The following is a 27,630-nucleotide window of genomic DNA, read 5'->3' as shown; positions in this document are numbered from 1 at the left end:
AAATGATTACACGTTTTAAAATTCAGTTTACATAAAATTCTAGAAAATGCAAACTCTTCTATAGTGACAACAGATTCGTATTTGCCTGGGCACAGGACTATGGCAGGATGGAAGATTTACATAGGAGCACAAGGAACCTTTCAGAAAGTGATGGGTATGTTCATTATCTTGAATGTGATGATGGTTGCGTGGGTATATATGTAATCTCAAAATATACCAAATTGTGTACTCTAAATCATTGCAGTTTATTGTATGTCAGTTGTACCTAGATAAATCTGTTTGTTTGTTTTTTAATAGCCTTTAAGAAACCTGATAGTACTGTGGAAATATTGTATGAAATAGACTTTGGGAGAAAGAATTATTATTAAAATTTTTTTTCAACTTTTATTTTAGATTCAGGAGGTACATGCACAGCTTTGTTATCTGGGTATGTTGCATGATGCTGAGGTTTGATGTACAAATGATCCCATCATCCAAGTACTGAGCATAGTACCCAATAGTTTTTCAACCTTTGCCCTCCCCTCTCTAGTAGCCTCCAGTTTCTGTTATTACTGTCTTTATGTCCATGAGTACCCAAAGTTTAGCTCCTACTTAGAAATGAGAACATTTGGTATTTGGTTTTCTCTTCCTGTGTTAATTTGCTTAGGATAATGGCTTCCAGCTGCATCCAGGTTGCTGCAAAGGACATGATTTCATTCATTTTTGTGGCTGCATAGTATTCCATGGTGCATATACGTTTTCTTTCTGCAAACCACCATTGATGGGCAACCAGGTTGATTCCATGCCTTTGCTATTGTGAATAGTGCTGTGTTAAATATGTGGTTTTTTCGTAGAATGATTCATTTTCTTTTGGATATGTATATACCGAGCAATGAGATTGCTGGGTCGAATGGTAGTTCTATTTTAAGTTCTTTGAGAAATTTCCAAACTGCTTTCCACAGTGCCTAACCAATTTACATTCCCACCAACAGTGTACAAGCCTTCCCTTTTCTCTGCAGCTTTGCCAGCATCTGTTGTTTTTTGCCAGCACTTTGGGAGGTTGAGGCCGGAGGATCACTTGAGGTCAGGAGTTCGAGACCAGCCTGGCCAACATGGTGAAACCTCATCTCTACTAAAAATACAAAAAAAAAATTAGCCAGGCATGGTGGTGCGCACCTGTAATCCCAGTTACTTGGAGCTGAGGCAGGAGAATTGCTTGAACCTGGGAGGCACAGGTTGCAATGAGCTGAGATCCCACCACTGCACTCCAGCCTGGGTGACAGAGCAAGACTCTGTCTCAAAAAAAAAAAAAAAAGAAAAATGTAATTCAGACGCTGGGTGTAGTGGCTTGCGCCTGTAATCCCAACACTTTGGGAGGCCAAGGCAGAAGGATTGCTTGAGCCCAGGAGTTCAAGACCAGCCTGGGCAATGTAACCAGACCCTGTCTCTACAAAAAATTAGCCAGGTGTGCTAGCATGAGTTTGTAGTCCCAGCTACTTGGGAGACTGAGGCGGGATAATCCAGGATTTTGAGGCTTCAGTAAGGTATGATTGTGCTGCTGCACTCCAGCCTGAGCAACTGAGTGAGTCCCTGTCTTAAAAAAAGACTTTCTAGATCCTGGAGTATGTGCAATAACTAAAAAGAATAAGCATATATGTTCCTTGAGATTTTTATTTTTAATTTTATTTTTTGAGACTGCGTCTTGCCCAGAATGGAGTGCAGTGGTATAATCACAGCTAATTGCAGCCTTGACTTCTCAGGCTCAGGTGATCCTCCCATCTCACCCTCCAAGTAGCTGAGACCACAGGCGTGTGCCATGCCTAATTTTTAAATTTTTTTGTAGAGGTAGGGCCTTGCTATGTTGCCCAGGCTGGTCTCAAACTCTTGGGCTCAAGCAATCCTCCCTCTGTGGCCTCCCATAGTGCTGGGATTATAGGCATGAACCACTGCACCTGGCCCTGAGATATATTTGAATAATTGTAAAAATCTGTTAATTGGGGTTATTGGAGGGATGGGGATATTCCCTGGGACAAGAAAAAGGGACTGACCTTTTACTTTTATACTTGATACCCTTATTTCACATAATGCCAAGGTGTCTGTTTTTTATGATTGTTCAGGGTGATTATATATTTATTCATGTATTGTTTAGAGTGGTTATATCTCATTTAGCTTTTTCTTTCTTGATGGATAATTAGGTAATATTGCAGTATATATTTAAATACATATATCCTGAAACACTGTGGGAATACTTTTATTGGGGAAGATAAATACCTTGAAATAACTATTGGGTCATAGAATATACACACTGAAAACTTTGCGATAACTTAATATCAGAAAAGATTTTGATTCTCAACAAGTGTATGAAACTTCCTTTTCCCACAAGATCCTGGCCAACATGAAATGTTAACAGATTTTTAAAAGTATTACCAATCTAATAAAATTTAAAGTATATTTGACTTGAATCCTGTGTGTATTGTTTGTCTGTATGACAGTTGTTTGTATTATATGACAAAAAATTAACCAAAAAATATTAGACTCACTTGATTACCCCAAAAGGTGGCTTGTGTTCTAAGCCTGTCTGTTTAGGCTTATAAGTCGAAAGAAAATTTCTTTAAAAAAATTTTATTTGATGGTTTATTGAGATATAATTCAAAAGCCATACAATTTACCCATTTAAAGTATAAAATGATTTTTGTATATTCACAAAGTTCTGTGGCCGTGATAATTCATTTAAAAATATTTTTTCATCCCAAAAATAAACACTGTACCCGTTAGCAGTCACTTCCCATTCCTCCCATCCCTATGTAACCACCCATTTGCTCCCTATCTCTATAGATTTGCGTATTCTCTGGCATTTCATATAAATGAAATCATACAATATGTGTTTGTGACTGACTTCTTTTACTTAGCATAATGTTTTCAAAGTCCATCCACATTGTACCCTGTGTCAGTCCTTCATGCCTTCTTATGGCTCAGTAATATTCCATTGGCTGTATATACCACATTTTGTTTACACATTTATCAGCTGATGGACATCTGTGTCGTTTCTACTTTTTAGCTGTTATGAGCAATGCTGCTGTGAACATTCGTGTTCAAGGTTTTGTGTGGACATATGATTTCATTTGTGCCTCTAGTAACCTTTTAAGAGACTGGCAGAATGTTTTTCAAAATGGCTACACCATTTTACTTTCCCTTGAGCATGAGGGTTCTGTTTTTTTCACATCACTGCCAAACTTGTTTATTATTTGTCTTTTTTGTTATAGCCATCCTAATGGGTATGAAATGGTATCTCATTTTGGGTTTTATTTGCATTTCCCTTATGACTAGTAATGTGAAGCATCTTTTTGTGTGATTGTTGGCTTTTATATATCTTTGTGGAGAAAGGATTTGCTTTTATATAGATAGTTTTACATGCAATTCATAGATAAATACCAATGACCTGAGACGAGAAAAATTACAAAGGTTTTTGAACAATGCTCTAATAATAGAAATCGGACAGAAAAGAGAAAGTAGCCAAGATTATTTCCTCTAGAGATGGGAAAATGTACAAGTTCTCCAAGGATCTATGACACAACAGGAGAAAGAAGTGGAGATAACAAGAATAAAACTGAATGCTCTAGAGACACAAAGGGAAATACTGAAGATAGGTAAGCTATCTTCAGTATCTTCTTTGTTTTTAAGTTTATTCCTAGGTAAGCTATCTTCAGTGTAAGGTAGACTACGTAAGATAGGTAAGCTGTCTTCAGTATAAGGTAGACTAGATAAGCTATCTTCAAAATAAGGTAGACTAAGTCAAAGGATTGTAATATCAAGAAATGTGATAGACCCGGGATGTGGTCTTTTACATCACTAAATGAAAACCATACTTATAAGTTGTATATAGTATTGTAAAGAAAATTGCCTGTTTTAGGTATTTCAAAATTGGTGACTTTGGTTTAGCATTTAGAAAATATTGTTCATAAGGTTTTTTTAACTTTTTATTTAGAAAATTTAAAACACTTGGCCGGTGCTGGCGTGTTGGCTCATGCCTGTAATCCTAGCACTTTGGGAGGCCAAGGCGGGCGGATCATCTGAGGTCAGGAGTTCGAGACCAGCCTGGCCAACATGATGAAACCCTGTTTCTATTAAAAATATAAAAATTAGCCAGGCATTGTGGCACATACCTGTAATCCCAGCTACTCGGGAGGCTGAGGCGGGAGAATTGCTTGAACCTGGGAGGCAGAGGTTGCAGTGAGCCAATATCATGCCACTGCACTCCAGGCTGGGCGACAGAGCAAGACTCCATCTCAAAAAAAAAAAAAAAATTAAAATACTTATATGGAAAAATATAAAGGACAATATATTAAACAGCTGTTTAGTCACCTACAGTGAACAAATACTAATTTTTTTTGTTATATTTGCTTCATATTATACATAGAAGTACAAATTGAGGTTCCACTACCAGTCCCATTCCTCTGCTGGATACCCATCATCCCATCTTGTCCCCAAAGATGGGATCACTATGATAAATGTGAGGTACCTTCAATCATATTTTTGTATTTTATTATATATATGTGTAGCCATAAGCCAATGTTTTTGTTTTTTTTTTAATTTGTAAGGTGATATGATACTATATGTATGTAATGGTCAGCATCTTGTCCTTTTTATTCAAAATTATGATTTCAAGGTGTATGTATTTATATGTTAACACATACAGATCTATTTCATTCAATGCTATTATCAAGTATTCTAGCTTCTTAATATACCACAGTTTATCTTTTTCTCCATTGATGAGCATTTAGGTTATATTTGAATTTTTTTGTTATGACAAACAGTGCTGTAATAAGAACATTCTTGTGCTTGTCTCCTTGTACACATATAACAAGGTGTCACAAACCTGAAAGTGGAATTCCTGGGACAGGGAGTATCATTTGAAGAGACTGTCCTTTCCCCAGTGTATGTTCTTGGCACCTTTGTCAAAAATGAGTTCACTGTAGATGTATGGAATTATTTCATTGTTCTCTATTCTGTTCCATTGGTCTATATGTCTGTTTTTATGCCAGTACCATGCTGTTTTGGTTACTATAGCTTTGTAGTATAATTTGAAGTGAGGTAATGTGATTCTTCCAGTTTTGTTCTTTTTGCTTTGGCTATTCTGGGCCTTTGGTAGTTCCATATAAATTTTAGGATTATTTTTCTATTTCTGTGAAGAATGTCTTTGGTGTTTTCATAGGGATTACATTAAATCTGTAGATTACTTTGGGTAGTATGGACACTTTAGCAATATTGATTCTTCCAGTCCATGAATGTGGCCGGTCTTTCCATTTTTTCATGTGTTCTCTCCAGTTTCTTGCATCAGTGTTTTATAGTTTTCATTGTAGAAATCTTTCACTTCTTTGTTTTTAAGTTTATTCCTAGGTATTTTATTTGTAGCTATTGTAAATGGAGTTACTTTCTTGATTTTTGTTTCGGATTGTTTGCTGTTGGCATGTAGAAATGCTGCTGACTTTTGTATGTTAATTTTGTATCCTGCAACTTTACTGAATTTGTCAGTTATAATTGTTTTTTTGGTGGAGTCTTTAGGATTTTCCAAATATAAGATCATATTATCCACAAACAAGGATAATTTGACTTATTCTTTCCAATTTGGATACCCTTTTTTTTTTCTCTTATCCAATTGCTCTAGCTAGGACTTCCAATAGTGTGTCGAATAACAGTGGTGAAAGTGGGCATCCTTGTCTTGTTCCAGGTCTTAGAGGAATACTTTCAGGTTTTTTTCATTAATTATGATTCTAGCTGTGGGTCTGTTGTCTGATGAAAAGTCTGAAACGGTACCTAAAACTACTAAATTAATTTTAACATCTTTGAGTTGTTTTTAGTTCTGTGAGAAGAGCATATCTATTTTGGTTTACTCAGTGAGTAGAGTAGTGTCTAATACTGAGTAAATGTACTATAAGTATTTTTGAAAGAATGAGTCTTTGGGTTTACCATACCCTGGGGTTTGTAAACAAATATCTGTTGATTGCCATTAATCCTGATGGTATCCAAGGTACAGGAATGGCAAAGGGAAAAGATAGGGCAATACTGACTGATGCTTCAAAATCATGCCCTAGTTATGCTATAATCAAGCAAGAAATGTTTATGGAATGGAAAGATTAAGGAAAAGGTATGTTCTTATTTTAGCAATAAAACTAATACCAGAAGCTTTAACTTTCACCAGTACAAATAAATAGTTTCAATGGAATAGGTCGAAAGTAAAGGGACATCACTAGAGTAAATGCTAGACCTTCCCTCCCGTTTTATTTTTAGCAACAGCAAAGCAGAAACTAAGATCTACAAGTGATGAAAGAGGGTGATCCATTCAATTTCTGTGTAGACAGGAATAATAATAATACCTTTTACATATTGGTACAGTTTGTAAAAACACTTTCACTTACTCATTTAATCTTCATAGCAACTTCATGAGGTAGAATACTATAGGAAGCTGTATTAGCTCAGGTTGGTACGTAAATTACTGTGTTTAAATTTCAATAAAACAGCTATGGAATCCAAGACATTCTTGGCGCCTAATAAACTGTATTCTTTGCCAACAGTGAAAGTGCTTCTCTGTTGCTTGGTAAGTTTTTTCCCCTTAGAATACTAATAAAGTAATTGATTAACTTTCATTTTTATTTTGATTTGATTGGGACAGCAATTTAGCAGTAAAAAATTTCACCTTTATAAATCCTGTGGTTTCTGGTTCTTGGCCAGTTAAATTCAACCTGACCAGGAGGCACGCTTAATTCTAAAATTGCTTTTACCTTCTGAAGTTTTTGTGGTATAGACATCCTCCTTTTTCTACTTTAATGAAAGCATGTTATAAGCAGATCATAACAATTTTTTTTCTTTAAAACAATATTGTAATTAGGCCAGCTGCAGTGGCTCACACCTGTAATCCCAGCACTTTGGGAGGCCGAGGCAGGCGGGTCACTTGAGGTAAGGAGTTTGAGACCAGCCTGAGGAACATACTAAAACCCCGTCTTTACTAACAATACAAAAAAATTAGCCGGGCGTGCTGGCACATGCCTGTAATCCCAGCTGCTCTGGAAGCTGAGGCATGAGAATCCCTTGAACCTGTGAAGTGGAGTTTGCGGTGATTCTAGGTCACACCATTGCACAAGCCTGGGTGGCAGAGCAAGACCCTGTCTCAAAAAAAAAAAAAAAAAAAAAAAAAAGCCAGGCACGGTGGCTCACACCTGTAATCCTAGCACTTTGGGAGGCTGAGGCAGGCGAATCATGAGGTCAGGAGATCGAGACCATCCTGGCTAACAAGGAGAAACCCCGTCTCTACTAAAAATACAAAAAAAAAAAAAAATTAGCCAGGCATGGTGGCAGACACCTGTAGTCCCAGCTACTCAGGAGGCTGAGGCAGGAGAATGGTGTGAGCCCGGGAGGTGGAGCTTGCAGTGAGCTGAGATCATGCCACTGCACTGCAGCCTGGGCGACAGAGCGAGACTCTGTCTCAAAAAAAACAAAAAAATGTAATTGATGTAATAGTCCCAAAAAAGAACTTGGCATTAGGTTAAATTATAAAATCAGAAAGCTATGTAATTTAAATTTGTATTCAAAATCTGTATATTGGCATGTATATTCTGTGCCAGTTTATTTAAGATGTTACTGTATCATGAAGTTTACTTAAGGCATATAATCGTCTGCACTGTAAAACAAACTACCAAATTAATGTACTATCTCAAAGAATTAAACATATAACAATTTTGATGACCACCTAAATTTTAGAACAACTGTTTTTTTAAAAAACTTTTTACTATGGAAACTTTTATATATATAAATTATGTTATATATAATATATATAAATTATGTTATATATAATATATGTTATATATAATATATATTATTTGTTATATATAATATATATTATATATGTTATATATAATTTATAAATTATATATGTTATATATAATTTATAAATTATATATGTTATATATAATTTATATATATTAGATATAAAGTATAAATTGTATAAATTTTATATATATTTATTTTTTTGAGATGGAGTCTCACTCTGTCACCCAGGCTGGAGGGCAGTGGCACAGTCTTGGCTCACTACAACCTCCGCCTCCTAAGTTCAAGTGATTCTCCTGCCTCAGCCTCCCTAGTAGCCAGGATGACAGGAGCCTGCCACCATGCCTGGCTAATTTTTGTGTTTTTAATAGAGATGGGGTTTCACCATGTTGGCCAGGCTGGTCTTGAACTCCAGACCTCAGGTGATCTGCCTGCCTTGGCCTCTCAAAATGCTGGGATTACAGGCATGAGCCACCATGTCCGGCCAACTATGGAAAATTTTAAACATACATAAAAGTAGAGTAGTATATGAATCATCGTGAGCTCATTAACAAAAGATAATTTCAGTTCACTTTAAAAATTGACGTGTGAAAGTTTGGACTCATACATTTTGTTTTGGTCTAAAGTTTCTTTGGCAAATATTCACATGGTTCCATTGACTCTGGCTCCTTTTTAAGATAGGATGCTTTTTTATTTTTTTAAGAGAAAAATTATTGCTCTGATGAGCTAATCAAAGATATTTAATTTTGGAATTTGGAGGTAAGGCATAAACCTAGTTTATTACAAAAATATCTCTTTTTAGTTTTCCTAGCCTTAAAGTAGGAGACAACCTCCCTCCCTTTACACAGGTTATACTTTCATATGGTATTTGCATAAAGAAATCTTGTTTTCACCCTGGCCTAAATATACATCCAATTTTCTCTGCACCTTTTAGGTAACTCTTTTTTAAAGAGGGGTGTGTGTGTGTGTGTGTGTGTGTGTGTATATGCATCCGCATGCATGTGCATGTGTGTACACACGTGTATGAATTTTCATGGTTTTTAAAATATAGACATAAGTACGAATACATTTGTTTCCCCACTCTTCATACATAAGATACATAATACTGTATATATCATTCTGTATTTTGTTTTTAATGTTTATGTAGGCCATTCTGGAAATTTTGTTTCCATACATAATTTTTTATATATATACAACTACAGTTCCATTGTATAGATGTACTATAGTGTATTTAACCAGTGATGTGTGTATGGGCATTCGGGTTCTTTCTAGACTTTTGATATACAATCAGTACTGTAGTGAATAATGTTGCACATACATTATTCTTATGTATTGCAGGCATATCTGTGAGATAGATCCCCAGAAGTATGCTTGACTAGGTCAAAGAGAAATTTGCATTTGTGACTTTGATAGATAGAAATTTCGCTTCATGGATCTTGCTTAATTATGAGATGTCTGTTTATCTATAGCTTCATACCAGTAGAATATGTTATCAAATTTTTTTGGATTTTTGCCAATCTGATAAATGAAAAATAACTTCACTAGTTTGGGTTTGCTTTCCTCTGAGTGAGACTGAACATGTTTTCATATGTATGAAGGCCATTTCTACTTCTGTTTCTGGGACCTGTCTCTCATGTATTTTTCCCTTTTTCTCTTGGGTTATTGGTCTTCATCTCAATTTTTCAGGAGCTCTCTGTGTATCAGGAAGCTAACACATCTGCTAAATGAGTTGCAAATATATTTTTCACCATTTGTACTGTCTTTTTACTTCACTTTTAATGTGTTTGTTTTGCCATCCAAAAGTTTTTTTTTAGCTTTATGTAGGTGAATATAATATTTTTTTCCTTTATGACTTGTAGATTTTGCATCAGAGTTATAAAAGCCTTTTTCATTTGAAGATTTGAAGGTGCCATGCTTTCTTCTAGTTCTTTTATGGTTTGTTTCACTCTCCTTCCCTTTCTTCCTTCCAGCATTTAAGTATTTGATCCATTTGTAGTTTATTCTGGTATACAATATGAAGTATGGATGAACCTTTTTTTCTAGATTAGTTCCAGTTGTCCCAGCATCAGTTATTTAAAAGTTCGTCTTTACCCCATTTCAGATGTTGCCTTTATCTTATTCGCACTTTCTTTATGTGTTAGGGTCTATTTTGGTCTTTCTGTTTTGTTCCATTGATTTCTCCATCTGTTGCACAGGTACTATCATGAAAGAACAAATAGTATAAAAATTCAGCCTACAAAAGTGGAATTAAGAGGGACTGATAGATGGCTTGCCTTGGTAATAGAGCAGAAAACCAAATTTTTGCCTGTTGATGAAATATATATGCAACTTAGGATCAGCATATGTAGAGAAGCATGGGGGAGCATAGCCATATTTGAAGTGCATTACTGGAGTGCCTAAGGGAAATTACCAAAGAGGCTGAAGGATAGATAGCTCCAAGTCATTGGTGGCCTTTTATGACACATTATGGAATTGGAATTTTGTCTTACAAATAATGGGAAAATTTTAAGCAAACTAGTGAAATGTAAGACTATATTTTAGAATGGGTTAACTGCTGAGTTCAGTGAACTCAGCGTGGGCTTCAGATTCCACAAACCCTATGAAATTTTGTTTCAGAGAGCACATTTGAGGCTTTCATTAGATTCTCAGAAGTCTTTCTCTCTCTCCCCCTCCCACCCACACACACACACACACACCCCCACACAGGTGTGCATGCACATGCATGCCCAAAAGTTAAGAATACCTTCTTAAAAGTAAAAAATTAAAAACAAAGATAAAAAAGAAAAAAAGAATGCCTTCTTTAGAAAGATTTCTATGGTAACATAGGATAGGATACATTGGATGTGGTTTAAAACTAAAGATCGGTCACCAGTCAGGAAATTTTGGCATTAGTATAGGCAGAAGATGAATGGCACAGGGAAAAGTGAGGTTTCACTTAAGTTTATTATTTCTGAAAGGTTACAACCAGTTCTCATTGTTCGTAGTAGTTATGGTCTATAAATTCACTACAAACAATTAGTGAACACTGAACCTTGCTCCTAGGGGAAGTACAAGGATTATTATTATTTAAATGAGCCAAAAAACCCCTCTGTATATTGGCCTCTAGGTTGTTTCTTCCATTACAACAGGTTGAGACCTATTGGCTTAAAAGTGTGCTTGCACCAAACTAAATTTTTTGTTATCTAATTGTTTTAAACATAATCCTGATAAGCAGATTTTTAGCCACTGAGAGCCTGCCTACTTTGCAGTCCCCCACAAAACTGCTTTGTACTCAACATCTATTAGGTATAAATAAGATCAAATCCCAAGGCTATAAAGATTCCAAGCTGCTGTTGCCCTTTAGAGCTCTTTGATACATAGACTCCCTGCTGGGTTGTCTAACATTGTCAGCTAGACATATAAGCTCCCTCTCCTACTCCCCTCTCCCCTGAGAGTCCCCTAGCCCTCCTCTTCTGGGTGATAGCCACTCCACCTCAGCTTCTGGCCAGTCCTGTTTGGGTAGTGGCCACTCTGCCTTAGCCTCTGGACAGTATGCTTTAAGGACATCCTCTGCCTGCAGATCTGTCAATGTCACCCAATAAAGCTATGCATGCTACTGCCACCTCGTGGTCATATCTTTTTCCTTGATCAGACCCCAGATCCCTCACATTTAAAATACAGTTAGGTTCCTACCAGCCTCTAGTCACATTTTCATCAATCAGTCGATACGTAACCTTGTTTTGTGTGTATTTCTGTTTAAAGACATATTGTTGATCCATTAACATTGAACTCACGGCTGACATTACTGTAACTCATGCCTGAAGGAAGCTGACCTAACACATGTACTTACTCTGCCAGGGACATTATAGCCTTCTTATGCTTACCAGCCCTAAACAGCACGTGAGCACTATGCTTAGGGATTATTTTAAACAGTAGAATCATCAACAAAAAGCACAAAAGTGAGGAAAAAGTGGCACCAAATAGGCTCTGCCCAGGATACTTGTTTATAGTATGAAAATTGAAACAAGAAGGCAAGAGAAAGCTTCACTGTTCAACCTCAGTTGGAGAGGTGCATGCGTTAGGCGACTCAAATATCTCATTGCTCTGCGCATGTCTATGAAAGCACTGCGAGTATTGACTTTAGAGTTACAAATAAATTTTAGCAGGTAGAGAGATTTCAAGTATGGATTCCACAAGTAATGAGGATCAACTGTACCATCCAGTCTCTTTAATACTTCCAGTGATGAGCCCAGTCTCTCATGACAAACTTTTACCTTGCTGGGTAGGTAAAAGTTCAGGGTTTTTGTTTGTTTGTTTGTGACAGTATCTCGCTCTGTCACCCAGGCTGGAATGCAGTGGTACGATTTTGGCTCGCCGCAACCTCTGCCTTCTGGGTTCAAGTGATTATCGTGCCTCAGCCACCTGAGTAGCTGGGATTATAGGCGCCCGCCGCTCTGCCTGGCTACTTTTTGTGTTTTTTAGTAGGGATGGGGTTTCATCATGTTGGCTAAGCTGGTCTCGAACTCCTGACCTCGAACTCCTGACCTCAAAGTGTTGACCTCCCAAAGTGTTGGGATTACAGGTGTTAGCCACTGCACCCAACCTGGATAGTTTTAATGGTTATATTGCACTACCCTCTGCGTCCTGTTATTTCTGGTCATAGATCCTAATTAGGCTTTCTGGACTCTTCCCCCTTCAATATATTATTTGAATTCAGCTGTCTTATATTTACCTTTACCTCCTTTTTTTCCCCTCTAGCATAAATATCCCCAATTTCTTTGGAAACTTTTGGTTTGCTAAGCACCTCAATTTAAATGAATGGAACTTATTGTTACAAACTAACATTTCCCCTTCTTCTTACACCTCCTCCCAATAAAAACTGTATCCTCTGTATTCACACTGCCTCACTGTAGTCTACACCTTCAGTTCCAGGTAACTCAGATTTGCCTGTGGGGGATGAGGCAAGGAAAAGGCTAGAGATAGGGATAACTTTAAATATACAGAGAGATTACTTTTTTTTTCCCTTTCCCTTTCCCTCCTTCTCTGTCTCTCTCTTCCCATGTCATCTTTGCTGCTTCATATGTTAGCTTCATTCTATAACAGATTTTCTCAGTGTGGTGGAGAATATGGCCATTGAGGGCTCCAGATTTGTATCTTCTGCAAATCTACAGAACTGCAGTAGAAACAAGGACTTTTCTCTGTCAGTGTCCATGTGTCAATTTAGGGAAGAACTCAGGTACTGTTTGGGTCATATATATAGCCCTGGACCAGTTGCTCTTGCCAGGGGTGTGGGAAACTGATTAGCCAGCTTCTGTCATCTATAGCGACATAAAAGTAGTGACCCTTGATAGCTTTTCTAGTACCATGTGGATTTCTAGAGAAGGGAATATTCCCAGAGGAAACAGGGGCACCATACAACAAATATCAAGTATACATGTTAAGACAGGTTTTTTCTTCCCGCTATGTTTAGGGCCAGTAAGAGGTCTCTTAAGGACAGTCAGTGTGATTGAAGGGTTATACAGTTTTCAGCTTTGAACAGTATTGGATCAAAATTGATTTTGCTTTTAATATTGACATCTATTATTGCTCAGTGATGGATATACTGTGTTGGTGGGTATATTGTAGCAGATACTGTTACTTCTTCTTTTTATATGTTTAAAGTATTTCATAATTTTAATAAAATAGAAAATTAACTTTGCTTTAAGTTGGTGAATAATAGCAAATATTTGGGTTATAATTTCCCTTTAGTATTAAGTTAGCTGTAGAAATGGTGTTGTATCTGACCTAGTAACCCATTTGACTTTTTAAAGATGAATTACTAAATTTTTTTAATGATATGAAAAAATGTAATTTGCTCCCTTTACCTCTTATCAATATATTTATGATACCATAGGTACCTGCAAGGTGTGGAGTTACAGTCCGAGACAGTCTAAAGAAAGCACTGATGATGAGAGGTCTAATCCCAGAGTGCTGTGCTGTTTACAGAATTCAGGATGGGTATGGTTTGTATGTGACGTGAAATTTTGTTTAAAAAGAAATCACACATTAAACTTTGAAGTTTTCTTAGGATCTTTACCAAAACCTAGGGAATTGAAAGTGTACTTTAGGAAAAAGTATTAAATTAATACTAAGTTAGCCTGAAGAAATACTGCAGGCCATATGAGGAGTTAAATAATTGTATATGACTGTAGTGTTTGTTACTTTGATCAAATGATTTTATTTGGAATTTGAGATTCTTACAATTTTTGAACCATTCAGAGTGTGATTTATTTGGATTATAGACTCTTACCCCCCTCCCATTTTTAATACAAACTCATAGTTTCACAAAAGGTATATCAAAATTAACATTTTATATTGACCTACTTTTCTTTCAGAAAGTGTCTAACATTGTTCCAAGACCCTCACATTTTGAATCCTCTTTAAAAAAAAAAAAAAAATTATTTTGGGGGCATGTTGTCCCTGTCCCTTGAGTACTCTTTTTCCTTGACTGGATAGATAAGTCCGTACCTGTGATTTTTTTTTTTTTTTTTTTTTTTTTGGACCCCAGGAACAATCCATTTTCTGCTGTTGTAGGTCTTTTCTGGAGCTGACTTGAAGAAAAGAGTACATCTCTTTACCCTGCTGTTTGTCCAAGAGTGATACATTTATTTGGGGTAAACTTAAAATTAATTTATTGCCATTTAAATTTCTAACGATGGAATATTAGGGAGCCAAACCTCCCTCACTGTTACTAGCCCCTCGATAACCAATTTTCGTATCTTCAGCATGAGGTATATGAATATTTTTAGGTGTAATAACCAAGAAAGGCTTGTGTCTACATTTTTCAGAGAGAAGAAACCAATTGGCTGGGACACTGATATTTCCTGGCTTACTGGAGAAGAATTGCATGTGGAAGTGTTGGAGAATGTTCCACTTACAACACACAACTTTGTATGTATCTTTACATTTTTTTTTGAAATGTCAAAAATGTTTAGATTTTAATGAATGAATTTTTATTTAGGGAATGTGAAATATGGATGAGTAATTTTGGAACTGACATTTTACCTGAGTTGAAATCAGTTGTTTTCTTTAAAAATTTGTATTTAAACAAGAGTTTAATTTTAATCTTTATACTTTCTTTTTAATTTAAAAAAGTAATATGTATGCATTGTTAAAAGATAATTTTGAATAGTGCAAAAGTATGTCAAGTAAAAAAAGTGAAAATACCCTCCTAGAGGCCAACATTTGTTTAGATTAACAGATTATTGTTCTGTCTTCCAAACTTTTTTTTGTGTACACAAACGTGTGCTTGTACCTGTAAGCCTAAAGTTTTTTCCTTTCTTTTTTTCTCCCTTTCCTTCATTACTTTCTTTTCTTTTCCCTTTCTTAAATCAAAGTAGAGCCATGCTGTGTGATATTCTTTGCCTTATTTTTTTTTAATTCAACAGGATGTCACGGACATCTTTTCATGTCAGTATACCTGGCTTTATTTTAGTATGACTATGTAATAATTCGTAAGAATAGGAATTCATTATATTTAACCATTTCTCTATTGATAGACATTTAAGTTTTTGTATTATAAAAAATCTGTTACATACAGGGCTAAACAAGGTCTTTCTGCATATATCTTGACACACTTGTACACACCCTTGTGTTTCTGAAGGATAGGTTAATGGAAATAGAATGGCTGGGTATTAAACTCTCCATGAGGCTTTTTTCTTTGTCTGGTTTTTGCATTTGCTAGAACCTAGCATAAGCCTAAGTGTCACCAGCATAAGGCCCGGAATGTGGGACCTTTCCACCTTAGAGATGAGAATCTACATAGAACTTGAGAACTTATCCCCTAAAATGGCAGGCAGAAGCCAAAAGTTGTCTCTGAGTCAGGAACACATTTCTTACTTTTCTCTATGTATGGAATTTTGGCCAGAGTTTTTTCTAGGTGGATAGTTACTGCTACCCTTTAGGCGTCAAGTGTTTTCCCATGTGTCTTGGTGATTAATCCAGCTGGGCTCTTAAAGCAGATGATTGATTAGATTATTTCCTTTGGGGTTTATGCTTTCAAGCCTCCATTAGTAGTGAATAATGAAATCATGTTTGTGTTTCTGTAAGGCATTTTTTGGGAGAAGTGTAAGATACACCTAATGTCAATCAAATTTTACTGTGCAGCAAATAATTTTTTAACATGTTGAATTTTAAGTGGATAAATCTTAACATTTTTATTTAAGTTCTTAAGAATACAAATACAGTTGAGCATACATTTCATAGTGATTACTACTCTGTTTCTTAATAATTCTTCTTAGCTAGAAATTGGATATGAGGAGATAAAAGAAAGACCTAAGTTGCTAAGTGTGAGAAAATAGTATTAAAATGATGCCTCAGGAAGGTCCTTGCCACAGAAGGATTGTGAAAGCAAACTGCAGATTGATTCCAGAGTATGGAAATTGTCACCACCCAGTTGGATACCTGCCAGTAAATTTTTATTGAGAACTTTCCATTTGCCAATACCATATCTTACCTAGGGATATGACAAATGAATAAGACAGTGTCACTGCCATGGAGTAGAGAGAAGATTTAATAAATTTTCATAAACATTCATAATTACTATATATGTTTAAAGTTCTATAGATGCACAGAGATTCCTAACCTGGCTTTTGAGGAGTTAGGAAGGTTTCTCAGAGACAGAAATATCTAAGCTTAGGCCTGATGGATGAGGAAGTAAGTATCAAGTAAAGAGTACCCTAAACAGAGGGAAGAGCAAGAAAGCATGTTACCTTTCAAAGTTTTGAAAGAAGTTCAGAATGGATGATACAAGGTTGAAGAGTAGGTTGTTAACAGTATTGTGGGTAGAATAAGAGTTGTGGGTAGAATAAGCAGAGTCCAGCTTATGAAAATCCTTGTTAGCCATATTAAAGATTTGGATTTTTCTGTAAAATAATTAGAAATGTAATAGTTGTAAGCTTGGGGAGAAATGTGATTAGATTTGTGTGTTAGAATGATTGCTCTGAGTGCCATATAGAGGCAAGATCAAAAACCTATGTTCTGCTTAGAAAGGAAAAGTGTTCTTGGCTGTCTTGGGTTTTGCTTGGCTATTCAAGGAGGGCTGCTTATGCCTCATGGTTTCATATTATAAAAGCAATCCCTTCAGTATTTCTCTATATCCCAAGAGTCCTTGGGAACTGGGAAGTGGGAAAACAAGATTTGAAACTTTTATATCCAAACCTTCTCCTTTTTCTGCAGACACTCAGTGTCTTCCTTCACACAGCCCCACACCTTACAAATTAATGCATGCAAATTACCTCGACTGTGCCTCTCACTAATTTGCCATACATATTTATGTATACTCAGATACTAGATTAAGTGTAAGCTGTGACCCAAAAGAAAGATATATCTTCCTGTGCTCATCTTTATTGACAAAGGTATACTTACAGACACAGGCATATATTGCTTAAAATTTATGATCAAATGCATATCCACATGTTTTCTTTCCTTCAGCTGTTTTGGTCACCTACCTACTTGGTTTGGTGAATAATGGCCACATAAAAAATTTTAAAGATTTTAAAATTTCTTGTATATCCAGAGACAAATGGAAAAAGAACACAATTAGAAATAGGCATTTACCTGTTTTATATCCCCTAGAAAGTGATACATAGGAAAAAAGGTGAAGAAAATAAGAGTCACTTTTAAAACTAAATGTCCTCAAAAAGCCAGAATGTATTATATATCAGGATGTAATTTTCTTGAAATATTTTCAATAACTTTCTATTCTTAATGGAACAGAATGTGTAAATAAATGTGTATTGAAAATGGGCTTTTGGCTGGGCACAGTGGCTTATGCCTCTAATCCCTTGAGAGGCCGAGGCAGGCAGATCACTTGAGCCCAAGAGTTCAAGACCAGCCTGGGTAACATGACAAAACCTCATCTCTCCAAAAAAATACAAAAAGTAGGTGGGCATGGTGGTGTGCACCAATAGCCTTGGCTATTCAGCCTGAGGTGGGAGGATAACTTGAGCCTGGGAGGCAGACTTTGCAGTGAGTCATGATTGTGCACCATACTCCAGCCTGGGCAACAGAGCAAGACCCTATCAAAAAAAAAAGAAAAGGAAAAGTAGACTTTTGATGTTGAAATCTATTTAATGTATCATAAAAAAATTTACATGTAGCAGAATAGATTAGGAAGTTCTAATTCATGTTGTATATAGTCAGGGTAAGTAGTGTTGTATGAATACAGTTATATATGGAGTCATAATGTAAAATATCATTATTTGTGATTAAAACTCTGAAAAACTGGGCACAGTGGCTCACGCATGTAATCCCAGCACTTTGGGAGGCTAAGGTGGGCAGCTCACGAGGTCAGGAGTTCAAGACCAGCCTGGCCAGCCTGGTAAAATCCTGTCTCATTTGAAAATCTTGTGAGTTGTAACTGGTTTTATACAAAATATCGAAGAGTGGAAATTGTATAATTACAATCATGTAATTAAAAGTATTAACCCCCCCCCCCCCCCCGCCAAAAAAAAAAACCCTGTCTCTACTAAAAATACAAAAATTAGCCAGGTGTGATGGTGTGCACCTATAGTCCTAGCTGCTCGGGAGGCTGAGGCAGGAAAATCGCTTGAATCCAGGAGGTGGAGGTTGTAGTGAGCCGAGATCGTGCCACTGCACTCCGGCCTGGGTGACAGTGAGACTCTGTCTCAAAAAAAAATCTCAGAAAAACTGAAATGAATTAAGAATATAGAGGCCGAGTGTGGTGGCTCATGTCTGTAACACTCTGGGAAGACGAGGTAGGCGGATCACTTGAGGTCAGGAGTTTGAGACCAGCCTGGCCAACATGGTGAAACTCCATCTCCACCAAAAAATACAAACGTTAGCTAGGCATAGTGGTGCATGCCTCTAGTCCCCAGCTACTTGGGAGGCTGAGGCAGGAGAATCACTTGAAACCAGGAGGCAGAGGTTGCAGTGGGCCGAGATCCTGCCACTGTACTCCAACCTGGGCGACAGAGCGAGACTCCAACTCAAGAATACAGAGCAAAGAACAAATAATGAAATAGAAGTCACCCATGCTCTCGCCACTGTGAAGTAGCCACTCACATTTTGATATTTATTCTTATATTTTCTTATTATTATATACACTAAATAAATATATTTTAAGCAATTTCTGGCTTTAGTAGGATAGATTCTTCCTAGTGCAGTTCTGTTACGTGACTCATGTTCTACATCATTTGCCTTTGACATGGAATTCTTAAGATGTTGCCTTCTAAGTTTCACCTAGCGAAGTTTCACAAATAAGTTTATGTGGCCCAAACATTCTAATCCTCTAAGAAATTGATCATTTGTTAGAAAAAATAGATCTTATTGTCTTTTAGGTGATTTTTCTGTTCCTTATTTTTTTTAGTAAGATTAGGAAGAGCTGTTTCAATTTTCATATGATTACTTACTAGTTTTATAAATAATTGTTTTTACATTTTTATCCAAAGTTAACCATTATGTTTTTGGACCATAGATCAGGGGTTCTGATTCTGTCAGCTATTTTGTTTTTGTTTTTGTTTTAGCTATTATGTAGATTGTATTTATAGTCTCTCTCCCTCCCACCCCCAATTCCACTCTAGAGGAAATCACTGTTAATTTTTAATGGTTTCTGTTTTAAGCTCTTTTGGTGATTATTTTCATCTTACTAAATACAGTTACACATTGCCTGATGACTGGGATATGTTCTGAGAAATGCATCAATGGTGATTTTCTTATGTACTTACACAAGCCTACATGGTATAGCCTAACTATACAACTAGGCTATATGGTAGAGCCTATTGCTTCTAAGCTAATAACCTGCACGGAATGTTACTGAACTGAATGCTGTAGGTAACCTTAACACAGTGGCAAGTTTGTGTATCTAAACATAGAAAAGGTACAGTAAAAATACAGTATAAAAGATCAAAAATGGTCTACCTGTGTAGGATACCTAACATGAACAGAGCTTTTAGGACTGGAAATTGCTCTGGTGAGTGAGTGGTGAGTGAATGTGAAGGCGTAGGACATTACTATTTCTTACTGTAGACTTTCTGATAAACATTGTACACTTAGGCTACAGTACAGTTTTAAAATTTTTTTTCTTAAAAAGTTTATAAAGTAAAAAATTTACATTAAACTAAGGTTTAATTTTTTTAACTTTTTGACTCTTGAAATAACAGTTTCAAAAGTTTAAAAACATATAGCTATACAAAAATATTTTCTTTATGTGCTTATTCTATAAACTTTCTTCTATTTAAAAAATTTTTAATTTCTCTTTTTTACTTTTTAAACTTTTCTGTTAAAAATGAGGACACAAGCTGCACACGGTGGCTCATGTTTGTAATCCCAGCACTTGAGGAGGCCTAGGCAGACGCATCACCTGAGGTCAGGAGTTCAAGACCAGCCTGGTCAACATGGTGAAACCCTTTCTCTAATAAAAAATAGGAAAATTAGCCAGGCGTGGTGGCATGTGCCTGTGGTCCCAGCTGCTCGGGAGGCTGAAGCAGGAGAATCACTTGAACCAGGAGGTGGAGGTTGCAGTGAGCTGAGATCGTGCCACAGCACTCCAGCCTGGGCGACAGAGCCAGACTCTGTCTCAAAAAAAAAAAAAAAAAAAAAGACACAAACATACACATTAGCCTAGGTCTACACAAGGTCAGGATCTTCAAGGTGTCACTAGGCAATAGGAATTATTCAACTCCATTATAATCTTATGGGACCACTGTGGTATGAAGTCCATGATTAACTGAAGTGTCATTATGTGACACATGACTGTAATTATCTTTTAGCCATAATTTCTTGCTCTATTAACTTTAGATATACTGATTACTGATTCTATAAGGAATTAGCTCATTTATAGTTCTTCCTCTCCCTCCTCTCCCCCAATATTTTTATTAGTAGTTTTTTGGTTCTTCTATTGGGTGCCTTTGTAACTTTAAATATATGCCTTTCTTGTTCCATCAACACCAGTCGGCATTTCTTAACCTCCCTTCTTTGTATGATAATTAAAGTATAGGCTTCTTCCTTTCACCTGTGTTTCCTCCTCTTCATGTCTACTTTTACTTTTATGTTGTCAAGCTTGAAATCAGTTGCCAGCCTTTTACTCATTTCTCATTTTTTAACTTATGGGTTTTTAAGTTAGATAGTGGGGTGGGAAATAAATATGTGTAGTCCATCTATTATCTTGGACCCCCGGTTTTCATTTTATAATAGTACTTTAGTATGTGAGTTTCATGATATAAATATATTACAACTTTGTTATTTTAAACAAGAGAGTAGATACGTCAGTTTCTAGAAAGTTTTCTTGTGAGTTTTTGAAATCTCTGTGATTTTTTACTTTGCAGGTACGAAAAACGTTTTTCACCTTAGCATTTTGTGACTTTTGTCGAAAGCTGCTTTTCCAGGGTTTCCGCTGTCAAACATGTGGTTATAAATTTCACCAGCGCTGTAGTACAGAAGTTCCACTGATGTGTGTTAATTATGACCAACTTGAGTAAGTAATCCAAAAATATCTCTTTTCTACCTACCATTTTACACTTAAATTTTCTTAATGTGAAGCTACGATGTCTAAAAGTCTGTGAGGGTTTTTCTTCCATACGATTGTTATAGAGAATTTTTTTTAAGTGTAGTTAGAGAATAATATGTAGAATGGACAGTATTTCTCTCCCAAATTGTAATTCTGGTTCAGCTATACAGTTAATTTATATTTTATATTATTGTTTAATTAATCAAGACCCCTAACCCATAGAAACCATTTTTGGATAGTTTCTAGGAGGAGAGGGAGAGTTGTTTCAATTAAATTAAGCATTATGATTTTGTACCACAGATCAGGTAGTCTGATTCTGTTAGCTATTTTGTAAATTACGTTTATATTCTTCCTCTCTCTCGTTCATCCCCATTCAGCTCCCTTCCCCCAATTTATTTGAGTAAGATGTAAAATTTTTGTATCCAGTATATATCTCTTTCTAAAATTTCTCTTTGCTGTATGCCAGTTTTTCTAATAGATTAGACTGAGTCTGTTATCTCTTTTTGTGTCATTGTTGCTGTTGCTGTTAAAGTCTTATGTTTCTTGATCACCTGAGCAAATAAAACTTAACTCTGTACTTTAAGTAAATTATAATGTCACCTAATTTACAGTAGATACTTTTTATTCTTATTCTTTAACCATAAAGCATGATTTTCATCTTGTAGTATGTAGAAATTTGCTGAACTGAATGATTAGTTTTAAGTTATAAGCATTCCTTTGAAAGTGCAATAGAATTTTTTTAAAATAAGCCTTTAGACAAAAATACAACTAATTGAATTTTAACAGTTGTTTCTGAGAATGGAATTTGATCTCAGTTTTTTTGGTTAACTATGTATTTTGGTATATGAAGCTTCTGGGTTTTGCACAAGTTAGGTTTATTTTGTTTTGCCTCACAGTTTGCTGTTTGTCTCCAAGTTCTTTGAACACCACCCAATACCACAGGAAGAGGCGTCCTTAGCAGAGACTGCTCTAACATCTGGATCATCCCCTTCCGCACCCGCCTCGGACTCTATTGGGTATGGTTTGACTTCTGCTCTTTGGCGACATGCTACTTGAACCGCTTTCTTTTGGATCTCCTGGTTAATTAGAAACCTTTCCAATGTTTAAATTGTTAAATTAAGGACTTTTTCCCCAAATAACTTATCATACCACTCAGATATTTACATGCATTTGATACAAATAAATGGGATTAAAGCTGACATAGACTATTTCAGAATCAGTCCTGAAAAAATCAATATTGGGTATGATTTGACTTCTGCTCTTCAGTGACATGCTTCTTGAACTGCTTTCTTTTGGGTCTCCCGGTTAATTAGAAACATTTCCAACATTTAAATGCTTAAATTAAGGATCTTTTCCCCAAATAACTTATTTTATCACACCAGTCAGATATTTACATGCATTTGGTACAAATAAGTGGGATTAAAGCTGACATAGACTATTTCAGAACCAGTCCTGAAAAAATCATGCAACAGATCATTTTGAGTCTACACCTTGAGTTCATCTTTTATTAGGTATAGAAGTATATGACTTCCATGTATGAAGAAGCATTGATATGTGAGACAATGGCAAACAATGTAAAAATAGTATATAATTATAATCTACAATTTATGATGGAGTATATTAAAGTATGTGATGAGGACATAAATGTATTCATGTTTACAGAAGGAAGAATAGTGAGGAAAAAGAGAGTGCTCAGGAAAACTTAATGAAGAAGGTGGGATTTGAACTAGACTTTAAAGAATTACTGCAATCTGAACGGGCCTAGGGAATAGAAGCATGGTGAAAGGGGAATGGAGAAACAACAGATATAAAGGGAATGAAGATGTTAAGTTCAGAAGCTAGTGAAGAAAGGTTTATCTAACTTAAGAACTACCGTGTGTAAAACCAGATTATGGAGAGTCTTGGAATTGAGGCCAAAATTTAGACTTAAAGGTCTTTAAGCAGATTACTAACTTGATGAAAATGGCTTTAAAGAAAAAATCAATTAACAGTGAAATACAGATGGATTGACAGAAAATTTAGGGTGAAGAAGGCCAACCTAGGATGTTGTTGGTAGTGAAAACTGAGAGAGGCAGTGAAGACAAGTTCAAGTGCTAGAAGTATGGAAAAGGGATAGATATTCATAAAGCGTAAAAGAAAAAAATGAACAGTATTATTAATCAGTTGAGGATAAAGCTGAGAAGTGACTTTAAAAATAATGCAAAGGCAGCCGGGTGCGGTGGTTCACGCATGTAATCCCAGCACTTTGGGAGGCTGAGGCGGGCAGATCACGAGGTCAGGAGTTCGAGACCAGCCTGGCCAACATGGTGAAACCCTGTCTCTACTAAAGATACAAAAAAAAAAAAAAATTAGTTGGGCATGATGGCACGCACCTGTAATCCCAGCTACTCAGGAGGCTGAGGCAGGAGAATCACTTGAACCTGGGAGGTGGAGGTTGCAGTGAGCTGAGATCGCACCATTGCACTCCAGCCTGGGTGACAGGTGAGATTCTGTCTCAAAAAAATAAAAATAATGCAAAGGCATCATATATTTAAGCTTCATAGTAGGAAATAAAAAGGAAGACACAATAAAGATGAGTTAAGTGGGTATCAGTTTACTTTGGAACATTTCTCAAACTCCTGGCCTCAGGTGATCTTCCTGCCTCAGCCTCCCAAAGTGCTAGAATTACAGGCGTGAGACACTGCACCTAACTGGCTTTGGAACATTTCTGACACAGGTCTCTGTACTCTTTCACATTGAGTTTGGAGCACCGTTATTAGGCTGCGTCTGGAAGCACATGCTTTAAAAAAAAAAAAAAAAAGGCGGGGCGCGGTAGCTCACTCCTGTAATCCCAGCACTTTGGGAGGCCGAGGCAGGCGGATCACAAGGTCGGGAGATCATGACCATCCTGGCTAACACAGTGAAACCCCGTCTCTACTAAAAATACAAAAACAAAATTAGCCAGGCGTGGTGGCGGGTGCCTGTAGTCCCAGCTACTCAGGAGGCTGAGTCAGGAGGATGGCGTGAACCCAGGAGGTGGAGCTTGTAGCGGGCCGAGATCACATCACTGCATTCCAGCCTGGGTGACAGAGCAAGACTCCATCTCAAAAAAAAAAGAAAGAAAGAAAAAGTCCCCATACAGCATTCTGTCCTAGAATATTCCTGAGATGTTAAGATTAGAAATATTTATTGTCAGTTTTAACCCTACTTCCTCCCACTCTTCACAATGTAATGCCATTTCTTCAGATTTCTACCTAGAGAAATCTTTTCAAAATCAGTTGACATTTTCAGTACAACTTTGTAATTTTTACAAAGCCAACCTTTCTGGTGATCTCATGGGTTAGAAAATTTTGCAAAAGAATTTTGTCTTAAGCAGTGAGTATACTTACCTATTTGGAACACTGGAAAATGCAGCCGTTGTGTTCTCTTGTCAGGTTGTAGCAGTTCTCTCTTCTAGTGGAGTCATTTTATTCCCGTTGGCTCTATCACTACTTGTGTGCAGCTGTGTTTTTTTTAGATGGTCAAATCAAAATGTTATTATTTGGTTGGTTTTTAATTAATCTTTTGGTTATAATATTTTCTCCTGACAGATTCTATAGACCATGATGCCTTTCTAATGGCAGGTCCCAGTTCTGTGAGCAGTTACAAAACACCCTAATGAAATTAGCTTGGCCTCTCTGAAGGTTTATAATGGTAGTGATCCAGGACATTTGCCTTCCAGTGAAGGAATGCTATCTTAAAATTAAGAAACCATTTGCCTGTGCCATGAATATTTTATTGGTAACTGAACTGAAATAGATTCTGATCTTGAGCAAATGATAAGATGTTCAAACTTGTCTATAAGTCATTTTCCTGATGTTTTTATGACATAACTCCATATGGTTGTCTCTGTAGAGATAGAAGCCAGTCTTGTTCAGTATCAAAACTCTTTTGCAGTTTGTTACTAGTCCTGATAACAATAATAATGGTCATGAAACAAGTGTAATAATGGATGTAATCAAGAAATATTGGAGAAGCGATACGTTGCCCAGTTTTGAATACAAAGTGAGAGATACCTCCTTTTCTACTTTTTAAAAATGCTGTAGAAGGTATAAATTTATGAGAGGTCAACATTTAAAATGTACGTATCACCAGACCAAAGTTTTCAAAACTTTTAAATATTCTAGATTAAGAATGAGATCTAAACTAACTGGTAATTTGCTGAAGGGTATTATAATTAAAATTCCTTTTGTCTTTAATTTGGTACTGCTTTAAAGAGGTTTACTGCAAGATAGATACAGGTATCATTGGGAGAAAGCCAGTTTGCTGACTGCCAAGATACTTCATAGGGTATAAGTTACCTTGGTTAGTGGAAAAATTTCCCAGTATGGTAATGTAATTTTATCGATTCCCAGAAATGATGAGATTGGGAGTTATACTGGTTTGTATTAACTGAAATCAGAAAAAAAAATTGAATCAGGATACCAGGTAATATTTTTCAGTGAAAAATATACCTGTTATGTAAATTAGACTTTTTGTGTTGTGTGCGCCAGCACTCACTCTTCTTTTGTAAGAGATTTATGGGAAATCAAATTATAATCAGAAGACTGTTTTTGTTAAGCATAGAATTAGGACATGGCTGAGATATTCAATGACATCAGATTATGATCACTTCAAGTGTTCCCTTGTACTTGCCCTGAAAGCTAGAGAAGTTGACTTGGTGGACCAAGACACAACTATTAGATACCAACTACCAAATTGAGTTTCTCTGATTTTGTATAATACGCAGATATCATCATTTTCTAATATATACATTCTTTAGATATGATAGTGAAGTGTCTTAGATTAAATCTGGCTTTTGTTTTTCTTCTGGACCAATGTCTTTTGCATACTTAACTCTGATTTGTTATCTACTACATGTTTCTGTCATATTCCTAACTTGGTGAGTTTCAGAAGTGACTTACTGCCATCTCTGCCTATCCCAGATCAATTATTACAGTAGACTATCTTATGCAATTCTAGTTAATTCATACTTTTTCCAATTTTAAGCCTTTTTTTTTTTTTTTTAAGATGGAGTCTCACTTTGTCACCCAGGCGAGTGCAGAGACGTGATCTTGGCTCACTGCAGTCTCTGCCGCCCTGGTTCAAGTGATTCTTGTGCCTCAGCCCCCTGAGTAGCTGGGATTACAGGCCCTTAACACCACACCCAGCTAATTTTTGTATTTTTAGTAGAGACGGGGTTTTACTATGTTGGCCAGGCTGGTCTTGAACTCCTGACCTCAGGTGATCCACCTGCTTTGGCCTCCAAAAGTGCTGGGATTACAGGCATGAGCCACTGCACCTGGCCAGCCTTGAGACTTTAAATCAGCCTGTAAATAGTTGTCTGACAGTCAGTGCCCTTTCTAAAACTTTATTGACTAATGTCATTTTTGCATTCTTTTTCCTGCTCCTAAAATTTTCTAGCTATAGACATATATTTGGCTACCTAAAGCAAAAATAAAGACAGCTCTGTCACAAACCAAAAGTTTCTCAATAATCAGAAAAAATAAAAAGGACCTAGATGGAACATGCTAATTTTCCTAAAGGCTTGTTTCTTACCTATAATTCTCATTGAGCCGATACCAATTTTTTTTAGTACATAGTATTTTATTATTTGCATATCAATTCTAAGTGGATTCATTTCGTTAATATAAACACATGAAGTCAAAACTTCTTTCCTTATCTTTAATAATATGCTTCAAAGAAGTAAAATTGTGAACTGGTGTGGTTCAGATTCTGACATGTTTTATTCAGAGACTGACTTTCACTGTTAGGCTTCCTTGGCTCTTCAAACCTTTATTCATTTCTTTCCTACTATATTTTTTTTCCCATTCCTCACGTCTCACAAAAGTGTCTTTTTATTCCCTCAACATTGTCCTTCTAGCTGTGTCTTAGTAACCACTAATAATTAGTTTGCATAAAATAGGGTGGAATGATAACCAATATGTGAAGAGAGCTTATTGGCACTTAGCCATTCATTGGTCCTGATGGAGTTAAGTGAGACAGCTTACCTCATCTATCAAGTGACACTCATTTCCCCACTCCTAGGATACCCTTTCTGAGGGGCTACATCCTTCGAAGTGTTTACAATCTAGTCTCAAAACTTTAGTGTTCTCTGTGAGTGCCAGGTTCATTTTAGGGTGAGATATCATAGACTATGTTATTTAGCTACCATACCGAAATAGGTATGTAACATATTTTGGTGATTTTCCAAATAGCATACAAATGTAACATTTTGGTGGTTTTCCAAATAGCAGTTTTCAAAAATATTTGCTTTAGTGGTTAATATATGATTCTCTTGTGTCTCTGTTATCAATAATGGGCATGATAAAAAATCCAGAATATGA

The 27,630-nt window shown here is 36.3% G+C and overlaps 1 protein-coding gene across 5 annotated transcripts in view; it reads left to right on the top strand.

Moving 5' to 3' along the window:
• Positions 1-27,630, top strand: part of BRAF (B-Raf proto-oncogene, serine/threonine kinase) — a 212,593-nt gene that overhangs the window by 110,327 nt on the left and 74,636 nt on the right. For all 5 annotated transcript variants that reach the window (XM_055346424.2, XM_055346426.2, XM_019031132.4 and 2 more), the window contains exons 4-7: positions 13,673-13,776; positions 14,607-14,709; positions 21,105-21,253; positions 22,183-22,302. In XM_055346424.2, coding sequence (XP_055202399.1) covers positions 13,673-13,776; positions 14,607-14,709; positions 21,105-21,253; positions 22,183-22,302 — 476 coding nt within the window. The remainder of the gene's footprint in view (positions 1-13,672; positions 13,777-14,606; positions 14,710-21,104; positions 21,254-22,182; positions 22,303-27,630) is intronic.

Source organism: Gorilla gorilla, chromosome 6, assembly GCF_029281585.2.
Source record: "Gorilla gorilla gorilla isolate KB3781 chromosome 6, NHGRI_mGorGor1-v2.1_pri, whole genome shotgun sequence".
Taxonomy (NCBI): Eukaryota; Metazoa; Chordata; class Mammalia; order Primates; family Hominidae; genus Gorilla; species Gorilla gorilla.
Note: the sequence above shows the minus strand (reverse complement) of the source record. Positions and strands in the feature narration are given on the sequence as shown.